The 19,368-nt window shown below is 39.5% G+C and overlaps 1 protein-coding gene across 1 annotated transcript in view; it reads right to left on the bottom strand.

Moving 5' to 3' along the window:
- The window catches only part of ARHGAP15 (Rho GTPase activating protein 15), a 320,977-nt gene that overhangs the window by 10,746 nt on the left and 290,863 nt on the right, over positions 1–19,368 (bottom strand). The window contains exon 13 of the mRNA XM_053948319.1: positions 12,677–12,782. Within this exon, the coding sequence (XP_053804294.1) occupies positions 12,677–12,782 (106 nt within the window). The remainder of the gene's footprint in view (positions 1–12,676; positions 12,783–19,368) is intronic.

Below are 19,368 nucleotides of genomic sequence, written 5' to 3'. Positions count from 1 at the left end.
AAACTGGAAGCCACAATGGAGTCAGAATTTCACCTTATATGAGCTTAACTTTTCTCATTTTGGGTGATATCTACTTTTACTAAGTGGAGTTACTGCTTTTGACTATGTTCAATCTTGCACCTCTCAATTACAATCTTGCAACCTCTCAATCTTGCAACCTCTCAATCTTGCAACCTCTTGCACCCCTCAATTACAGCCTTTTTGTGCTATAATCCAGTTGACAGCAAATAACTCAGCCCTGGACATGACAGGTTTACTTTCTGACTTAGAGCCCAGAAGGGGCAATTGAGTGGAATTTCAGCCTGGGATGTTGAGCTGTAGACATCCTGCCCAGAAATTCATCTTTGCTTGTGGGTCTAGAGCAGCCCATGAAAGACACAGTTTCACTATCAACACATTGGTTTTGTCTAGTGTCATGAATTAATTATTCAGTTCTGTGAGAAACCCAGTAATTTTTGACACTGAAATCAGAGAATGTTGCAAAGAATTCCACAAAAGTCAGGGAGCAAACTCTCACCAAAGTTTTCCTTTTTCTGTGAATTTTTATATCATAGAATCACTGAATCATTTGGTTTGGAAAAGACCTTCAAAAAATCAAAGCTTTGCAATTACTTCATAAATTATTTTGTTTCAAGTCTTTTTTAAATAATGAAAAAAAAAATCAAATGTTGGCCTATTAACTGTCCCCAATATAAAAAAAAAAAATTCCACATTTTTTATCCTATATTGTCACCATCTTGTTGTTTAAAATGAAACAGTGATTTTTGCAGTGATCTACCCAACAAAGATGATTTTCTGTGGGATCTGACCTCAACCAGGATTCCTCCTCTTCCAGGTTCAGTTCTGAGCTCCCCACCAAGCTAGGATTGCAATGTATATGCACTGCATTTGTATCAGATTTGAAAGATGCTTTAACATGCCTCCCAGCACCACGATTGTTTCAGCCCTGATACTGAGCACGAGTAGGATGAACGCAGTTCTTAAATGCACTAGTGAGTATGTGCCACGAGTCTTTGATTTCTTTAAACTTATTTACATTTTACTCGCCCTTGAGCAATGAATTTACTATGTCAGCATTGTCTTTTCTACTTACACTTTGTCTGTCTTGTCCGCTCACCTTAGCTTGATGTTTATTTTTTTGTGCACGTGTTTAGTCTGCTGCACTAAATGCAGGGACTGCCTGGAGTGGAGGATTTTCCATATATTGTTTCTTTCTAAGAAGCACCCTTTGTAGTACTGCAAGTTCTGCAATATTTCCTGGCTTTAAACTAGCTTTGAATTTTCTCATTAGTTCCTTTAAAGTCAAATACCCATTCACACATGTGCTGGTCTCAGATGACTCTGGTCTAACTGCCTTAGATACTTTATAAAGTCTTTATGCTCTACACAGTCAGCCCTACCTCTCTCAGTAGTTGTATTTCTTTCATCTTTGAAGCTTCAAGTGACCAGATTTGCCAATATCTGCTTCTGTCTGACCCTGATCAAAATCCACAGTTAAAAAAACTGGTGAGAAAGCATACATGAGTCTCTTAGACCTCCTAACCCAAACCATGTTCAACAGAGATTGAAGGATTTAGGAACAAAAGGGACAATCTTGCTGTTGATATCAAGGTCCTGATATCAGTCATCAGTCTTTGGACGAGTCACACAGTAAGAGGCTTCCAGGACACCTCTCTGTAGGTGCTCCCTCTCCAGCAGAAAATGTCTGGCCTGAAGTGAATGTTTGTAAATGGATTTACAAGCTTAGAAAATGCCTCTTTAGCAAGCACACATTGTAGTTTCAGGATGCAGAGCTGGATAAACTTAATTTAATATGAGAAGTAATGGAAAGCTCTTACTGTATAATTTGGAAAGGTTAAGCAGCTCCTCACCATAGAGGCCAGGTGAGATCCAAAATGTGTCCAACAAGACTTGAAACATGCCGTGTGATAGAAATCTCAGGGTTGGCTCTGAGTCCAGAGCAGCTGCAGTGACTTCCATGGGGTAGATGTTCTGAAGGAATGAAAACTCCTTATCCTGATGACACTTTTATGAGACCCTTATCCAGACATGGAAACAATCTGGGTTGTCTGAGGTGGTTAAAGTTGCCTGCTACTGCTGCCACAGCCCTGTGGAAATCCTCTCTGGACTGAGAGTTTGAACAAGGCAAACTGATGTTCCCAGTAAACTTCACTTACTGGAAAGCTTCCATATGCTCTAGGGCTGTCCCATATGCCCTAGGCTGACTGTAGGGTGGCTGCTGATGGTGTTTGGTGAAGGCCTGCACTTGGCAGTGTGGATGGCAATGATCTGGGAGGTGAGAACAGTTTCCAGATGGATGAAGTGCTATCCTGAGGTGGTCTGGGGAGCCTGAGTTTAGTGCTGACACAGAGAACATGGTGTAAAAAAGTTTGTGCTTTTTCCATGAAGGTTCTGGGAGAGCTGCAGGAGGAGCTGAAAAAATTACAGAACTTTTCTGAATTCCTTTGTCTTGGCTTATCTCCATGGCAAGGGGTCTTCTTTTGGAAGACCACAGCAAAGCTCTGGAGAGGATGTGGCAGTGTTATCTAATGTCAGGGCTCAGGTAGAACCCTCAGCTTAGAGGAGGTAACTGGCTGCATCTTGTGGACCAGGGGAGGAGGCAAATTGGCTGGAGAGAGCTGCTTCACAGATTTATGATTTTACATAGCACCATAATGCGTAATGTACGAAAAGATAAATATTTTCCATTCAGCAACATCTTGCTGTATTTTCATCTAACTCTATAATTTTAATTATAAAGTGAACATAACCTGTATCAAATTATGATTTTGTTAACATATTGAATGAGGACAAGAAAAATAAATACCAGATTTTATACTGTACAGGCACATGAAGGTATAGTAAAAAAATCTGGTTTCCTTGACCACATTGTCATAATATGCATATATAACTGCTTATTGAATCCAGGCTGTGTAGACAACAGAAAGAACACTGGCTCCATACCATCACAATGCATGCCCACAACAAAGAGGAGGAAAGAACAGGCTCTTTCATTGTGTGTTTCTAAGTATTACCAACACAAGGGCTAAAAACTACCTCTGTCTGAAGTGTATCTATACACCCATGCATAAGTTATTAACTGGGCTCTCTCAGCACAGTTGCTGAAAATATTAATATATTCAAATTATATTCTAGCTACTGCAAAAACAGTAGATCAGACAAATGTATTAAAATCTTTTCAGACAAAAGGAGTCATGTTATTTATAAAGTTCCTCCCCCCTGCTCCTCACTGGAACACAAACCTTCATTGTATAGAGTACACGAGAATGCAAGATGATCCTTAGATGTCAAAATGTGGCTTAAAGTTTGAATGTAATCATAAAACAGTGACTCCAGCGCTCGCCATAAACAAATTGTCACTGGCATTATGTAACTTGGACTATTCACAAAGTATAAAAGATGGGAAGAATAAAAGGTGGCTGCCAAACACTATGGGCCAAATCCAAAGGTCGTGCCAAATTGTGCCAGTGGGCTGGGAATTGCAAACCCAGCGTGGAATTCGGATTTACACTCCACGGTTCTTGGGCTGCTTAGAGTGAGATTAAGGCTATTTTTTATTCAGTTTGTCAGTAAGGCGGCAAAGCAGCAACCAGTGGCTTCTGCAGCCCCCCTGCTCGCTCTTAGTGGGAGATGGGAAAGCGAGATAAAAGTTTCCTAATTGCCACAGGACCCGTTTTTGTGCAGAGTGGCTTTCTGGGCTGCAAGCAGGCACAGTCAGCCACCAGCAATGCAGCCTGGAAAGGGAGGCATCACTCTCGAATCTGGTGGTCTTGAATTTTTCATGTTACTATTATGTAGGGTGCTGCACCTTTGGGCTGAGACCCTGCCTTCCACTCAGACTCCTCTGGAAAACTGATTAATGAGGGGAGACCATTGACCAAGGCAGAAGGTCTTGTTTGTGAACAACAACCAATCATTAATTTATACTTTCCTTCAGCCCAGGCTTTAGGTGTAAAGCATATCTGAAAACAAATGCATTGCAGAGATTTAAATTGTAACTAATGGTTGTGTTAATGTCCCACCAAACTGGGTGGTTGCCTACTCCTGCTTTTCCCCCCCACCCTTCCTTTACAAAGTAAAATGACATTTTTTTCCCCAGCCTGAAATAATTGCTGAAGCAGAGATACTGGTTTAACTCATTATGAATTATTAGTGGAAAAGTGGGTCTCAGAAGTATGTTACATCTGAAATATTTTTCGTCACTTGAACATGTGCCGTCCAGAACTGGCCCTGTTCTACCAGGCACTGGGAACAAACACTTCGCATTCACAGATGCTCCTAATTTGGTGTGGTTTGGAGTGTAATTTAGATCAAACGTATCCATGTAAATGAGTCAGGGTTTCTTAATTAGGTGCCTCTAAAGAAAAAACTTGGACCACATCAGTAGGTGTGGGTGTGGTGCCCACAGTACTGGAATCTTTCTATAGATGAAGCTGAGTTTTGTTCAGGCACACTGTAGGTTTTTCTTTCCTTTTTTTTTTTCTTTCTTTTTTTTTTTTTTTTTTTTTTTCTAAAGCACAATAATAAATCTGCAGATGGCATAGACATAAAGACGCTACTTCAGAGGAGCTGTCTAAAACACTGTCTCTTTGGCAAATGCCTTAAAGTAGGTCATTCTGCTGTGATTTAGGTTTATATTTCATTGCCAGCTTTTTGTTCCCATTACAAGTAGAGTGCATTCCAGTCCACAGATTTGCTCTTCTTCTTCTTCTTTTTTTTTTTTTTTTTTTTTTGTTTGTTTTTTCAGATTGGTTTTTATTTACAAGAATTTGTAGATCTTCATAAGAAAATGGCCAATACCCTGTCAGAAGTAGTAATCATGCACTTGACCACAAAAAGAGATGTATGAAGGTGATAGCCTACAAATATTGGAATGTAAAGTACCATTCTCTGGAAGGAAAAATTGTATTGATTCTCTTAACATGGTGATTGAAATGATTGTTGCATCTTTTGCAGTGTGTGAAAAAGGATTTGATCTAATGTCATTCCAGAACCCTTACAGAGCAGGGCCCTAGTTGTTCAGGTATTTGCTTTTGCTTTTTATATATTTGCCACTGAAAATCATGCATTTTATATCTTATTAAAAAAAAAACAAACAAAAAAAAACCCAAAAAAACCCAGGGTCTGTTTTCCCATCAAAGTGCTGGGGGATTTACATGCCAAAATCTAACTAGCCTTAATGAATTACCTGCATAAATTCCCTTTCAATCAATAGTAGAATAGATCCTATTGTGTTATATTAATTATTTTGCACAGAATGCCGACATTTTGGCCTTAAAGCCTTTTTTGTTTTGTTTTGTTTTGTTTTTTTTTTTTAAGTTCCAATGAATTTCTGAGAAACTTCAAACAAATTATTTATTTCACAACCTTAATTCTGAGAAAAATCACTTATCTTTAGGCACAAAAATGAAAAGCATTGCAATTTACCCTTTGATGACCTTGTTGTGGACATTAGTGTGTTAGGGCCAATCTCCCCAAATAAAAAAAAGAAAAAAAGGGGGGCATAGCCATTACAATGAATTGAGCATTCCTAATTTTGGCCAACAAAAAAGTATTTGAGCTGGAAAGAACACTAACCCCAAGCAATATTAAGAGGTTACAAAATCCCATAAATTAACTCCGCCGGTGATATTTTGCTAAAGCTGATGCGAGTGCAAACCAGAAGCGGGATTCTCACGTGGTCCTGATTAACTGAAGAGTCCTTAGCAGTAACCAGCCCTGCCTGGGTTGTGCTGGCCAGATGCACATGTACACCCACAGCACATGGATGAGCCTTCAAAGGCTTGGGGGACTCCACTGGGGGATTGGGGAGCAAGCAAAGAGTGGAAGTGAGAAGTGTTGGCTGTGTCGTGGTGGGAAAGTGTCTCACCCTCTCCATTCCTCACTTTCTTTATCTACACAACTAGGATAATAAAACTTACTGACCTGAAAAGGAAGTTAGGAGATTTAATTAATGTTTGAAAAGCTTTTTTGAGATCGTTTGATATTGAGTAATGTGGGATGAACAATAGGAGCTCTTGGAAACAGGGGCTCTATCTATCAGGATTTGTGTACTGCACTCAGCACAATGGTGCCGTGCAGCCACAGAGTCAACTGTGTCATAAATATTTAAATTAAAACTATGTTAATTATTTTTATCATTCTGCTATTTGCTGATACACCAGTTCAGTACTTGGTAGCATTGAAGAGTACTGAGTGCAATTATTTGCCTGACTGTTATGAAAATCAGGGTTTATATTTTTAAATACAGTTGTGGAAATCGGAAATAGATGGAAGCAAGGGGTGAAAATGTGGCTTTAATTACTCATCATGCTTCTTGTTAAAAGCACTAAGCAGTAAGGTATTCTTTGGGGAAGATCTAAACTTTGTAAACTTTCTTACTCCTCAAAGAGCAGGATTTGGCATGACTGCAAAACCCTTGGTAGCAGGTCACCCCAACCCCAAAAAGTACAAAATCAAAATGCTCAAAGATGCTTCTGAGAGATTGGATTTTTTTTTTTTTTTTTTTTTTTTTTTAACCCAAAATCTACTACAGGCACACTTGTGCCTGGTACATATTTTCTTTTGTCCAGTTACTTCCAAAGGGTGAGTTCAGTAGACTGATGTGTACTTAACAGAGAGGAAAAGGATTTAATTCTTCTCCTTCCCCCAGAATGAGCCCTGGGAAGCTGTGGTAAATGGGATGAGTGTTGGCATTGCTCCAGCTCCTTTGTAAAACTCTTCCATAGTTGAAACTGAAAAAAGCACGTGTGCAAAAGCACATCTCAATATATATTTGCCTTTCTCAAGTTTAAAGATGATTAAATAATTTCATATAAATCTTAAAATGCCAGTCAGGTATACCCAAGTCTTTTATGTAACTGGTCAGCCCACCTACTTACTCCTCTGGTGCAGGAGGGTGTTTCTCCTCCTCACATTTCCAGTAGCTTATAGGAACACAATTAAACTTTTCTCCCTGCTGCTGTCCCATGGCTGAAAACCAAAAGCTGCTTATGAGTTGCCTGATTATAAAGAAAGGTCTTGATTGAGGAAATAATTTCAACAAATAGTCTTTCTTGTGCTTTCATTTAAGGGCTTCTGCACCTTTCTAAATTTGGGCATTTTACCTGAGGGAAAACTTAAGTGCCCATACCACATTTTGGGTTGTAGGTCTTCCACAGATTCACGAGGTTTCCCAAATAGATTTTTTTTATATATAGTATTTCCATTTTGGGGATTGTTTTTATTTTTCAGTAGATTTTACCTTTATTATTATTTTTTTTTCTTAATAGAAAACCTGCACAGTTCTCAGTGTAATCTGTTCTTTTGCTGTGTGAGAAAAGGGCTCTCCTGAGCCTACATTTATTACGTGAGCCTGCCTGAAAACTGCTGATATGACACGTAGTTTAGCAAGCAAAAATCACATATGTTTGCTACATCTTCCTTCCACCAACTTTGGAGGGGAAAAAAAAAAATTTGCAGACATCCCATATAACATTACTATATGCTGTACTTTAACTTCATGTTCTGGTTTTCCCTCAGAGTTCTGGGTACTGCTGCTGGATTTGTCATCACATTGTGATTTTGTCCTGGTGTGCAGGCTACTGTGGGCTGCTGACTATGCATGGGTCTGCTTCATTTTCTTTTTCCTTTCTTTTTTATTTCCTTTTTTTCTCTTAGCTTTTAATAGGTAGAAACAAGTCTGTTTAGTTGTTTGGAAAAACTTGGCTTTTCAGAATGTTGCTGCCAATGGTTGTGAGGTTTGAGGTGGGGGGACTGCTCCTCCTCTCTGTTTGTGAAGGTTGGATGTTTTCATCCTGTTCACACACCTATGAACATGGGGGAAGTTTGTTTTTTTGTCAAAACAGCTGAAGATTAATACTTATGACTTTTGTTAGATAATATATTAATATCAGTGAGTTTGTCTTAGACATGTAATTCTACCCTTGATGAGGAACATATTTCCAGTGAAATCAATGCAAACAATTAATAGTAAGAATGAAGAATTTGGGCAGAGGGGGAAGACAATCAGGGAGAAAGTCATCATTCTCCCTCTGAAAGGGCAGAAAGCCTGGATAGCATCTGAAAATTACTTGCCATGCTATGTAGAGTATGGGAAAAATGGAGCAAAATAAATGGAGTTTCTTGGATTCAAAGGTGAATTAAAACAAATCAGCTCCTGCCTGGACAAGCCAGCCAGATAGGGCACATTAACAGATCCACGTGATAAACCAAGAGGCAACTGCAGAACTCCCCAGACAACTTGCCTGAAGTGCCTGCCAAGGAGGCAGATGCTGCTGCTGGAAGAATATCTTCCACAGTTGGGCATCTGGGTTCCGCGCTTTCCACGTAAGGGAGAGGGATGGGAGCTGGCCCCTGCCTTCCCCTTTAATTATTTCAACATCCCTTTTATAGTTTTGTAAATAACACACGTTATCCTGCCTTTTTGCAGGGAAATCAGGAGCAAGGAGAGGGGTTTTTGTCTCTAACACCTCCCCTTGCAGGGGTGTCCACACAGATGGGTACAGCCAGACCGGAGCTTGGCTGCCCTGTGCTCCAGCCTGGTCAGATGTGGCACAGCTCGGGTCTGGGAGTCGCAGAGCAGCCTCGTGGTGGCATGGAGCTCAACCTAATAAGCAGAGCAGGCTGAGATTCATTAATTTAACATTAATAAGCACAGCTCATGAGCTCAGGCACAGTGCTGTGTAATGCAGGCACACAGCTCCTGGAGGAGAGAGTGGCGTCCGCCCTCGCCAGCTTGGAGCCCAGTGCTGAGGGCCCAGCCAGGGTGTTCCTTCTCCCTGCTGCATTTTGCATGAGGGAGAAATGAGAAGTTTTGTGGTCACTGGAGAAGCTTCTGTGCAAATAAAAAGCCCCCATCCAGGTTTTTAAATTGTGTTGCTGGTTTATGCTGAGACTTTAAGTCATTTAAACTTCTCGTGCCTCGGTTTCCCAATGGGTGTGTAACAGCTGCCTCAAGATGTTGTGGTGAAAACAAGTCATAAAATACTACATAGAGTGAAATTCTCCTTCTGCCTAACTTGTATTACAATTCTGTGAGTAAATTATTGGGTACATAAAATGGTTTCTCAGATAGGGATTCGTGGTGCTCAGTTCATGTTTGTGCAGAGAGCAAAGACAAGGTTTCTGCATCATTTGATGTCCTGTGTGCACCCAAAAAATGGGACCAGAAAGGTGCATCAGTTTTAGCTGGTACCTGTGATTAGCTCACTTTGTTTGGGAGTAAAAGTCATATGTAAGTAAGGAAGAGGAAAGAGAGGACACCTGTGGAATTGGTGTATGGGGCAGAAAAATATGGGCTGTACAGAGCAAGCAAATATTCTCTAAACATGTTCAAGTAGAACAGGCTGTTTTCTGTAGCCTTTTATTCAGAGAAGTCTCTACTCAGGTTGGTTTTTTGTTGTTTCTTTCCTGTGTGAAGTCTATTTGTTTGGTTTGCTCATCTTTGGGAAGGAGCATGAATAGCCTAATAGTAGTTGTGCTCAATTATTTCCAGCATGAGTCATAATGGAATGATTACTTATGGAATTAGACTGACAAGAGCTATGTGATATGTCTGTTCAACCCCAGATTTTGTCTGTTTTAAGTAGAAGAGAATTCATGGAAAGATGAGCAGGGACATCAGTGGGTTGTGGTTTTTCCTATCAAACGCAAAAAAAAACCTTGAAAGAACAGGTGCTGCAGCCCCAGCTTTGATTTTAATCCACCTCCTGTGGGCTGCATACACTGCACTGTGACTTCTTGCAGCTTCAGAGAGCTTGGTTGAAGAGAGATATATGGCAGGGGTGTTAATCCCTGCTGCCAGGCCTTTCTCACAGACTCTCTCATCATCTGCTTTGTGTGGGTTTCTAAGGAAGACCCTTCTGAAGTGCATTTCTCATTGTTATTTCTGCTGGATCTGGACCTGCTCCTGCAGACTGGATTGCTGCAGAATAGCTTTGGATAAGGCAAAGGTTGGATTCTCGTGCTGAGTGTCAGTGAGACCGATGCTCTCTCGTGCTGTATAGAAGTCACAGGCTTGAACAGCTCCATGGTCCAGGTCTGTATAGCCCTGTTCTGTCTGTCTGACAGGAAAGAAAAGAGTAGGAGAAGGGTAGGAGAAAGAGGGGGAATGCCATGGAAACAGCATAGCTACAATCCCTCATCTTCTCCCCATCAGAACCCCTTTAAGAGCAGTTCAACAGCGGGCAAGAACTTCCGTCTCAACCAGCAAATATAGAAACTTCAGTAATATGCCTCAAATAAAGCCAGTTTAGTTATTTTTCCAACTAATCAGAAACTTTTGAAACTCCTGTAACTTGCCCTGAGAAAGTCCTGTGATCAAAGGGGGTGGTGCAAGTCCGTGCTGAGGGACTTTGACACTGCTCTTCTGAAGAGTGTCCCCAAAATTAATATAACCCTACATTTTGTAACCTCTGCAAACTGGTCATGTTTCCTGGACTGATTAAAACAAACACACATTGTCTCTATTTGCAGAATATAAGCATCACATCACTACTGAAAATGTAAGAAGACTACTTTATTCTTATTTATGGAGCCATGAGATCATTCAGACTGTCTTTAGCATCAACAAGTTCAAGAGAACTTACATGTTTTATTTTTTTGGGGGGGGGGATTTTTTTGTGCTTTCAATATCTTTTTTACTGTTGCTTCCATATCAATGGAGCAAAGCTTATGGAATAGCCCTATCTTTTCCTGAGGATATGTTTGAGGCAGAGAAGAAGACTGACCTTCTTCAGAGAGACTCAGACAATTACTTCCCTAATGCTTAAACCCCCAAATGGCTCCACTGTCACGTCTTCCTGCCTTCCATCACTCTGTGCCACTGTGTTGCCTTGGTGTACCTCTGCATTTTGAACTATTGGTATTTTATTTCCTCTATTTTAGCAGTTTTATTTTTCATTTTGTTTTCTTTTCTCCAAAAAACCACCAGTGTGGGTCCAGTTTCACCAGTTATTCTACACATCCACAGCAGGAAACAATTGCTGTCCCAAATAGATTATGCTCTAAAAAGCCAAGGCAGACAAAGGAAGTATTATCATCATTTTGTAAACAAGGAACCAAGACACAGGGAGATTAAATGATTTACCCAAGGTCACCCAGAACATCCGGTCAAATCCAAGAACTGAACCCACGTCTCCCGAGTCTCAATCAAATGATTTAACTATGAGATCAAAGACTTATTGTGTATACCTGATATCTCTCCCCTAAGACACGGCAACTAAACTTTTTCAGGTTAAGATCAATGCCACACAGAGTGCAATAAATTTTGTATATGGCATATCTGTGCTGACAGCGTGGACCCACTCCTTGCACTCATGTTCTTCCCAGGAAATAATTTCCCTTATTATTCTTCCATTGCCAGTAATAAATTATCATCCTTCTCTAGATAACCTGCTGAAGGAGAGAATGTGTGCACACAGTGCATCAAATGAACACACAGAAAACTGTTTTTCTGCAAGGCCAAACTCAGTCATTTTATGGACTGCTTAAAATCCTTCCATGCCTAATGAAATGGGGGCATTCCCACAACTATACGGACTTCGTTTTGCCATTTCAGCTGGAAGCTGCAAAACAAGATAAAGGATCTACATCTCTTACATGCACATGCCAAGAAACGATTGCTATAAAGGCATCATTCATTATAAGCTCAGAACGGTCTTTGATTTGGAGCCTTTATCACTCCCTCACTGGGGTCAGTATATCGTTCCTGGGATGAAATACTCCTCTGTGCCTTGATGGGGCCCAGATCCTGATGTCCCTTCAGTTTTAGGGGTAGTCTGGCTGAAAAGTGACTGTAGAAAACAGCATGGGTAGTGCCAACAGCGAGGAGGAATAGGATCACAGGAGCCTGCCCTTCCCATATCCCTACCCTGAGGGCTCCCTGGCATCCTGCAGGTCAAACAGCTCTGGTGGGTGTCTGAGTGAGCCATGTCAGCTGTGTACACTTTTGCTGTTGATGCCATGAAGCACAAGAAGAAAACCTGAGATGAATGTGACACCCTGGGTTGATTTTTTGGGTCGACATCTCTTGTAAACTCAGCTCAATGAGTGTGGAAACCACAGGGCAATGATGAGGGGCAACGTCACAGGGTTGTTTTTCTGCCTCTGTGGTATCTCAGCAACATTAGGAGAGCAAAGGTGCACTTCCAAATATTTCCTCAGCATTTCTTAGGTGTTCTGTGCTGTCACAAGCTCCTTGTGAAGGACAAGAGCACTGTCTACGTTTTCTTGAGTGAGGTTATACATGGACAGTACAGGAGATTGAACAGCAGGGACCTCAGTGTTCAAACAATGACCATCCAAAAGGCCATTCCTGGAGAAATTCCATCAAAATGGGTGATTCCAATCTGGAACATGTTGCATTTGCCTAGTTCAATGCACCTGTAACATGGTAACCCTAATGTTTCTGGCTGCATTGAAGGAAACAGAATTGTCCTGCTTTCTACTCAAGTTAAAATTTGCGATTTTGCTTGGACATCCTGATTTCTTGTGCAGGAATAGGATATACATAGATGCCATAAATCATGCTTAGTTTTGCCAAAGAATGCAATTATCTTTGCTATTTTGGATGACACTTCCAATAGGATTAGGACACCACATTCCGATTCCTTTTTTAAAATTACTGATCTGTCAATACCATGGTTCTACTTACTTCTGTAGATGTTCAAAAAGGATTTTCATCGTGTCATAGTTGGGTCTAGGGAGCTTCTTTACCAAGCTCCTTATGCATTTGATGCGAGTGGCGTTGTCCTGGATTTCTAAAGGAAAAAAAAAAAGAAAATAACGAATTAAGTGCCACATTAGGGCATTGCTTTGCACAGTGCCGTAGCTGGTAAAAGAAAAGTCATCATGAATACATGGTTAAAACCAGAATATTTAATACCTTCTTTCACCTTAACAGAGAATAAAAGTAATTTACAAAGATTAACAATTATCTGTTCATCTTAAGAAAGCATTTTCTGGTTTACAGAAAAATATTTTTTTTACTTTTAACTTATTTTATTAGACTAATAGAACACCTTCTTTAGATCAAATACCTCCAAGAAGTAAGGGACCCACATCTTAAATGGAATTGTCCTTTGGAATTACATTTGTCCAGTGGTGCAGCTTCTGTGATAGGTGCATTTTCTATGTAATCCTTGTTGTCCTTTTTTCTTCATCATAATTAATTCCAGTATATTTATGAATCTGACTTTAATGCCCCATCATCTTTGGAAACATAAAATTTTCTATTTTTTTTAGTAGTTCAACCTTGTGAAAAATTATTTCAAAAAACTGTTCCACTGTAGATATTTTCTCATACCTGTAATACCCCACAACTGGAATTTCTGCAGGAAAAAAAGTGTTTCGAACTTAAAATTAGCAATAAAGAATGCAGCACTAAGGACTTTAATCTCTCCTTTGGGGTGATAAGAACAGTTCTGCCATTGCTGTTAAGGTATGCCTTCCTGTTTACCACGATTCATTGTTTTGTGGGAAAGGTTTGGCTGATATTTTCATCGATTTGTCTAAGATGTTGCAACTAAAGCAAAGTCATGTACAACTGCTCTTTCATTTAGGAACAGATTAGATAAGGTATGAGTAGGTCTGACGTAGGGAAAACATCTTGCATGTTACATGCCCTAGATAACCTGAGAACACTTTTCTGATTTTATCATCTATGATTTAATTATCACCTATCATTCTTCGTATATGTTCCTCTTTAATATTCATATTACCCTAGCACTCAGAGATCTCAATCAGGATTAAATCCCAGTTGCAGTAGGTGCTGCATAAGCAGACGTGGTGATTAGTGATTTAAAGGTTTCACCAAAAAAAAATTTCACCTTAAAATTTTCCTGCAATCAAGCTTAATTTAAAAATTAAAATTACTAGGATAATATTCCTTCCTCAGCATGTGTTGCTAATTCCTGCTGAGAGTAATACTTCATACCCACAGATATAGATGTTTTATATTGAAATTATTTTTAATTTTAACAATCATATAGACATGGAAGACAAAGACCTAAAAGTAGACAGTGCATAGGTATTAGCTTCCAGTAAAAAAAACACCACCACTTTCTTATGAACTTAGTGACAATAGAGGTAATGAAGTTAACCACAAATGAAGAGCACACCTTCTGTGTATTGCTCTCTTGTTTTGGTTTGACCTACAAAAATCCTTAACTTCTGAACAGCACAACCTCCCTCAGTCTTGCAGTGCAGTCATCCCTTGATGTTTTCTGCCACAAGCCATTACTACTGCTCAATTTTGTTCTATGGGTGAACTGCCCAGTGGAAATAGGTCTGAAGCTACAAATGAAAATGGTATGAAATTTGCAGAAGCTAATTTATTATAGGAAGGGGGTGAAAATTCTCTGGCCTTTTTATTTGTGTTGCTTTGTATACATAAAAAAAAATTACAGAATCATTTGGTTTTGAAAAGTCCTCCATGATCCAAGTCCATCCTTTACCACAACATTGCCAGGTCCTCCACCAAACCATGCCCTCGAGTGCCACATCCACATGGCTTTTAAATCCCTCCAGGGATGGGGACTCCCCCACTGCTCTGGGCAGCCTGTTCCAATGCTTAGAAATCCCTTTAATGAAGAATTTTTTTTCCTAATACCTCTCCTGACACTACCTGAGGTCATTTCCTTTCAATTTGGGACTTGTTTCCTGGGAGAAAAGACCAACCTCTACCTTGCTGCAACCTCCTATCAGTTTGTTGCAGAGACTAAGGTCTCCTAAGGTGCCTCCTGAGTCTCCTTTTCTCCAGGCTAAACACATCCAGCTCCCTCAGCTGCTCCTCATCAGAGCAGCCCCTTGAGCCCCAGCCCCTTCCCCAGTGCCATTGCCCTTCTCTGGACATGCTGTACCATGAAAAGACCTGTGATGCTCTCACTAGATTAGTTATATTTATTTATATTTATATTTTATATTTATACATATATTTATATATATAACATATATATATATAAATAAAGGTTCTCCAGTAGTTTAATTTTTAATTCTATTTTTTTTTTTTTCCCACCCCCCCGCCCCAGGAATTCATTGGGCTTGAGTGGAACAGAGACACTGAGGCAGGGACAAGCACAGTGGAAGGAAGGGCTCACTCTTTGTCTGTTACAGAACATTTACAGGAAATTGTTGTACAGTGAAACTTTATCGTGTTCTCTTGACGGAAGTGTTTCTGCTCTGTGTTGATTAACACAGATACCAGATAGGGGAACCACATCTCTGCACCCTCTGCTGCTCACAGAGGCTGCAATTCTTTGTGAGGTGTATTTGTAAAGGAGATAAAATAGCATCCCCCCCGCCCCACTTCAATATTAATTTATAAAAAAGTTATTTATTGAGAGAATGGCAAGGGTAGAAAGCTTTGTTTTTAGGGCTTACTGTACCAAAGTCATCAGTATTGGAACATAGGGGATATTTAGATAGGCAATAAAACACAAAAACCATAGAAATTTTGCATAAAATTATGTTGTGCTTCGGTCTATTTGTTAATTGTTAGTCTATTGCAAAAGAAGAAAGAAACAGGCAACATGTGGTAACTTTAGTCAGCATTTCTGAACTGGGAATGATAAACACCTCTGCCTGGCTCTGGCATTTATCAGTACTGAGATATTATTACCACATAGAGTCACAGCATGGTTACTGTTATCATCAAAAAAAAAGAGCCAGCTAATCTTAATGGTTTGTAAAGCCGTTACCTGCACTGGTCTGACATTTATCATGATCATTTTACCACATGAGTCCTACATTGCAAAGGTATTTTATCTGGAAGGGACATCACTATGAATTATTATTTGCAGCTAGGTAGAAAATTGTATGTTGTAGATACCTTTTCTCATTATAAATCACAGTCACATTTCACCATTTCCCACACAAAGCTGCTGAGCCCAGGCTTTTTGCCATAACACTTAGTCTTGCTCCCTTTTATAGTTCCATGAAAATATTGGGTATTCTTTCATTAAAATGGTTGATATCAGTATTTTTTTTTTAAATGCTCTATACATGCTGGATTTTTTTCTGGTATAAAAGAATTTGTTTTTCCACTTGAGAAGCTGAAGAGGATAAACTGTTCATTTTTTTTATTAAAGCTTACTCTCGCTTCAGTTTTTGTGGCTGGGCTTGTCTTTACTCTTGACCTTGTTGATGGAATATTTAACAGATCAGATGCAAGATCTTATGTTTCATTTGCAATACCTATGTATTTGCTTTATTTCTGTAATGCCTTCAGTTCCACATTCCTAGAAATTTTTCCCTTTCAGATCCCTGAGTAGGAAGATGTTTCAATTTTTTTTTTGTAGGTTTTTCTCTTTACCTTGCACAAGTGTAGGGAGGAAATCCTTAAACATGGGTTTTTAAAAAAAGGTGGGGAAAAAGTTATCCTCTTTTCCTGTGCTGTGAAGCCCAGCAGTGCAGGGTGAAAAGGAAGGAAAACACTCTGAACAGCTGTTAAATTCTCCAGCTAAGTCTAGAAAAGGAAGCAGAGCAATTGTGATAAAAAGAAACAATATTGGTTTTAATTACATTCTTTTGATTGCAAGAATTGGTGAAAATCTGAGGGGAAAAATAATTTGGGAAAGTTAGACTCTCTTTTCCCCATGAAAATTTTGGAAGGGAAAGTCATCATAATCACATATAACAAATAAAGAATGAGGGGAGGGCTAATCCTCTTTGCATTTTATGGGGAAATTTTGGGAGACGTAGGGGATAATTTCAGCAGATCAGGATACTCTGAAGTGAATCACAGATGGTTTTGCTGTGTAAAAGAATCATAGAAAATATATTTAGAATTTGGGTTACTGTCTTTAAAAATAGGGCTGGCTCCCTTTAACAGAGCAAAACTGTGGGGATGCTCTCTTGTTTATATCTAAATGAAGAATGCATTGAAAAAAAACTCCTCTTACTATTATATAAGCCCTTTTGTAAATGAGCTTTGGATAAACATTTGGGCACAGAAGAAAACATGACGTGTCTCTAACATTAACAGTGGCTGGGTAAAAATGAATGAAGAAAGTAACCTTTAGCACTCATGTCCATAAAGAATACTTAAGAGAATCCCCCCGAATGTTTCTTTTAATCATTAATTTTAAATGGACATAGATGTTTACAACAAGCCACTTTGTTTCAGAACAGGAAGTCCAGGGTTTATCTCCAATAACTCACGTTGGCTAGGAAGGGATGGGTGTCTCTAACCTGACGTGCATTCATTATTTTGTAAGGTACTGGGGGTCTGACCCGTGACCCTCCTTAGACCTGCTGCATTATTCATGTCTGATTTACTTTGTATAGTTTTACTATAGCACCCATTTCCCTTTTTCCAGGCATTTTGGTGGCTTGTGCATGTTTAATGTTAAATGGCATTTATGCTTCACATTAATGCCTAATTTTATCACAAGCCATGCTTTCATTTTATGCTTTCGAGCCTCACGGCTGAACTGCTGAAAAAAACCCAGTGATTTATGATCCTGCATAAAATATCAAACTATTGATCTGCCACCTTTTGTTGTTGTTGGCTTTTTAGGCATGGTTTTCCCTGATTTTCTTACAGGCTCTTCTCACCTTGTTCTGTTTTTTTGGATAAGATTTCTGCTGTGGTTAAAACGTCACACACTGTTGCTACAGCAAAATATGCCTGCCAAGAGTTTTTCCAACAATTCTCAACTGATTCGGCTGCCGAGAGAAAGACGGGTCTTGTCTGGGGCTTTTTTTCCTGTTTGTTTTTTTTTTTTTTGGGGGGGGGTTGTTTATTTCATTCCTTTTACATTTTTTAAAATCAGAACGGGGCGGTTTAGGTGGATTTTCGAGTGGTAATGAAATTGTGAGACTTATGGCGCTGGCTACAGCCAGCCGGAGTGTGGGCAGACGCTCTGTGAGCTTCCCCACTGTGCTGCTGTGCAAGCATCCCTGCTGTTATGTTTGCTATAGTTTTAATGTCTGTGAAAAATTCCTGATGCAACTAAATTATGTTCTGCCCTCTTGTTTGTATAAATAAACACCCAACTTAGCCAATTCATCTCGCTCTTGCCCATTTTAGAAGCTTGCTCTGTCACACAATGCTTAACCCCAGTCCTTGATGGCTTTGGTGTTATCAGGGAATGAAAACTTGCTTAAAAAAGAGTACTCTGTTGGCTTAATTTTTTTTTTTTTTTCCTGGCGCATCAACTGCCCAAAACTCTGCTTTTGTTTGGTAAGTCTTCATATTCTGGAAGTCATGCTGGCTAAGATACACAGGTTTTAATGTATTAATAGATAAATCACTTATTCATACCACTTTTAATGTCAGGATATTTTAATGTGGCAGCATGCAACATAAAAGTCCCAATTTTAATCACTCGCAGTACACTGTGGCAATCCTCTATTGCAGATATATTGTAAAATATTTTCTTGTTCTTTAAAAAAAATCTATAAGAAGTGTTGAAACTAACTAATATTAGCTATAAAGAAAATAAGCAATTTGTGATCCGAATTGATTTACTTTTTATTCATGCCTAAGAATTAGTTGTTGCAAAAGAAAATGAGAATTGTGTGAAACCACTCTATCTGGGCAATTGATAAATTCATCCTGTGTAATATAAAGTGGAATTTACAATGAATATTCATACAACTTTTGTGATCCACTAGCAAGACCCAAGACAATGAGTTTGCAACTCGTTCCCGTTTAACAAAAATATATGTGGAATTAATGGGAAGAAACAGCACTTAGAAAAGTTAAACTTTAATGTATTGAACTCCAGGTGCCAGAGTTTGAGGGAAATAACCAATAATAGTCATTTTTTACATATTTGATGGGACTGATTATGCAATGTGCAACTCTAAATGGCTTATAGCACATTGTAGCATGGTTCCATCCCATTGGCTACAGTAGGGTGCAGGCAGATGGATGACAGTGACAAGGAGAGAAGTGCTTTTGCTTAGCCGTGCGTTAAGATGCCATCCAGAAGCTCTGTGCACTGCAGACACTTCATTAGGATGCCAGGATAATGGTAAACTACCACTCAGAGTGACACCCCATTTCCTGCTTACTGAGCTCTCCAACCTCGGCAGATGTCAACAATCTCACAGTGCTACAGAGCAGACCTAACTTTCCAGGCACTTTGACTCCAATTTTTTTCCCTTAACAGTGCCATACATTACATGCAATATGTAACAGCAAGTACCAAACAGAAAACAAAATTTGCTGCCCTAATTATAACAAAGCAGCATCTGACTTAGGTACTGCATGCCCAGCGTACATACAACCAGTTAGGCGGCAGCGGAGAGGAATGAACCTTGTCAGTCGATTTTGGGGGTTAATTAGACTTTGGACTTTGCTAAAGGATAGTCTGATCCAGACTGAAATGATTGTGTTTC

This window comes from Vidua chalybeata, chromosome 7 (assembly GCF_026979565.1).
Source record: "Vidua chalybeata isolate OUT-0048 chromosome 7, bVidCha1 merged haplotype, whole genome shotgun sequence".
NCBI classification, from domain to species: domain Eukaryota; kingdom Metazoa; phylum Chordata; class Aves; order Passeriformes; family Viduidae; genus Vidua; species Vidua chalybeata.
The sequence above is the reverse complement of the archived record's forward strand: the minus strand, read 5'-3'. Positions and strand labels throughout refer to the sequence as shown.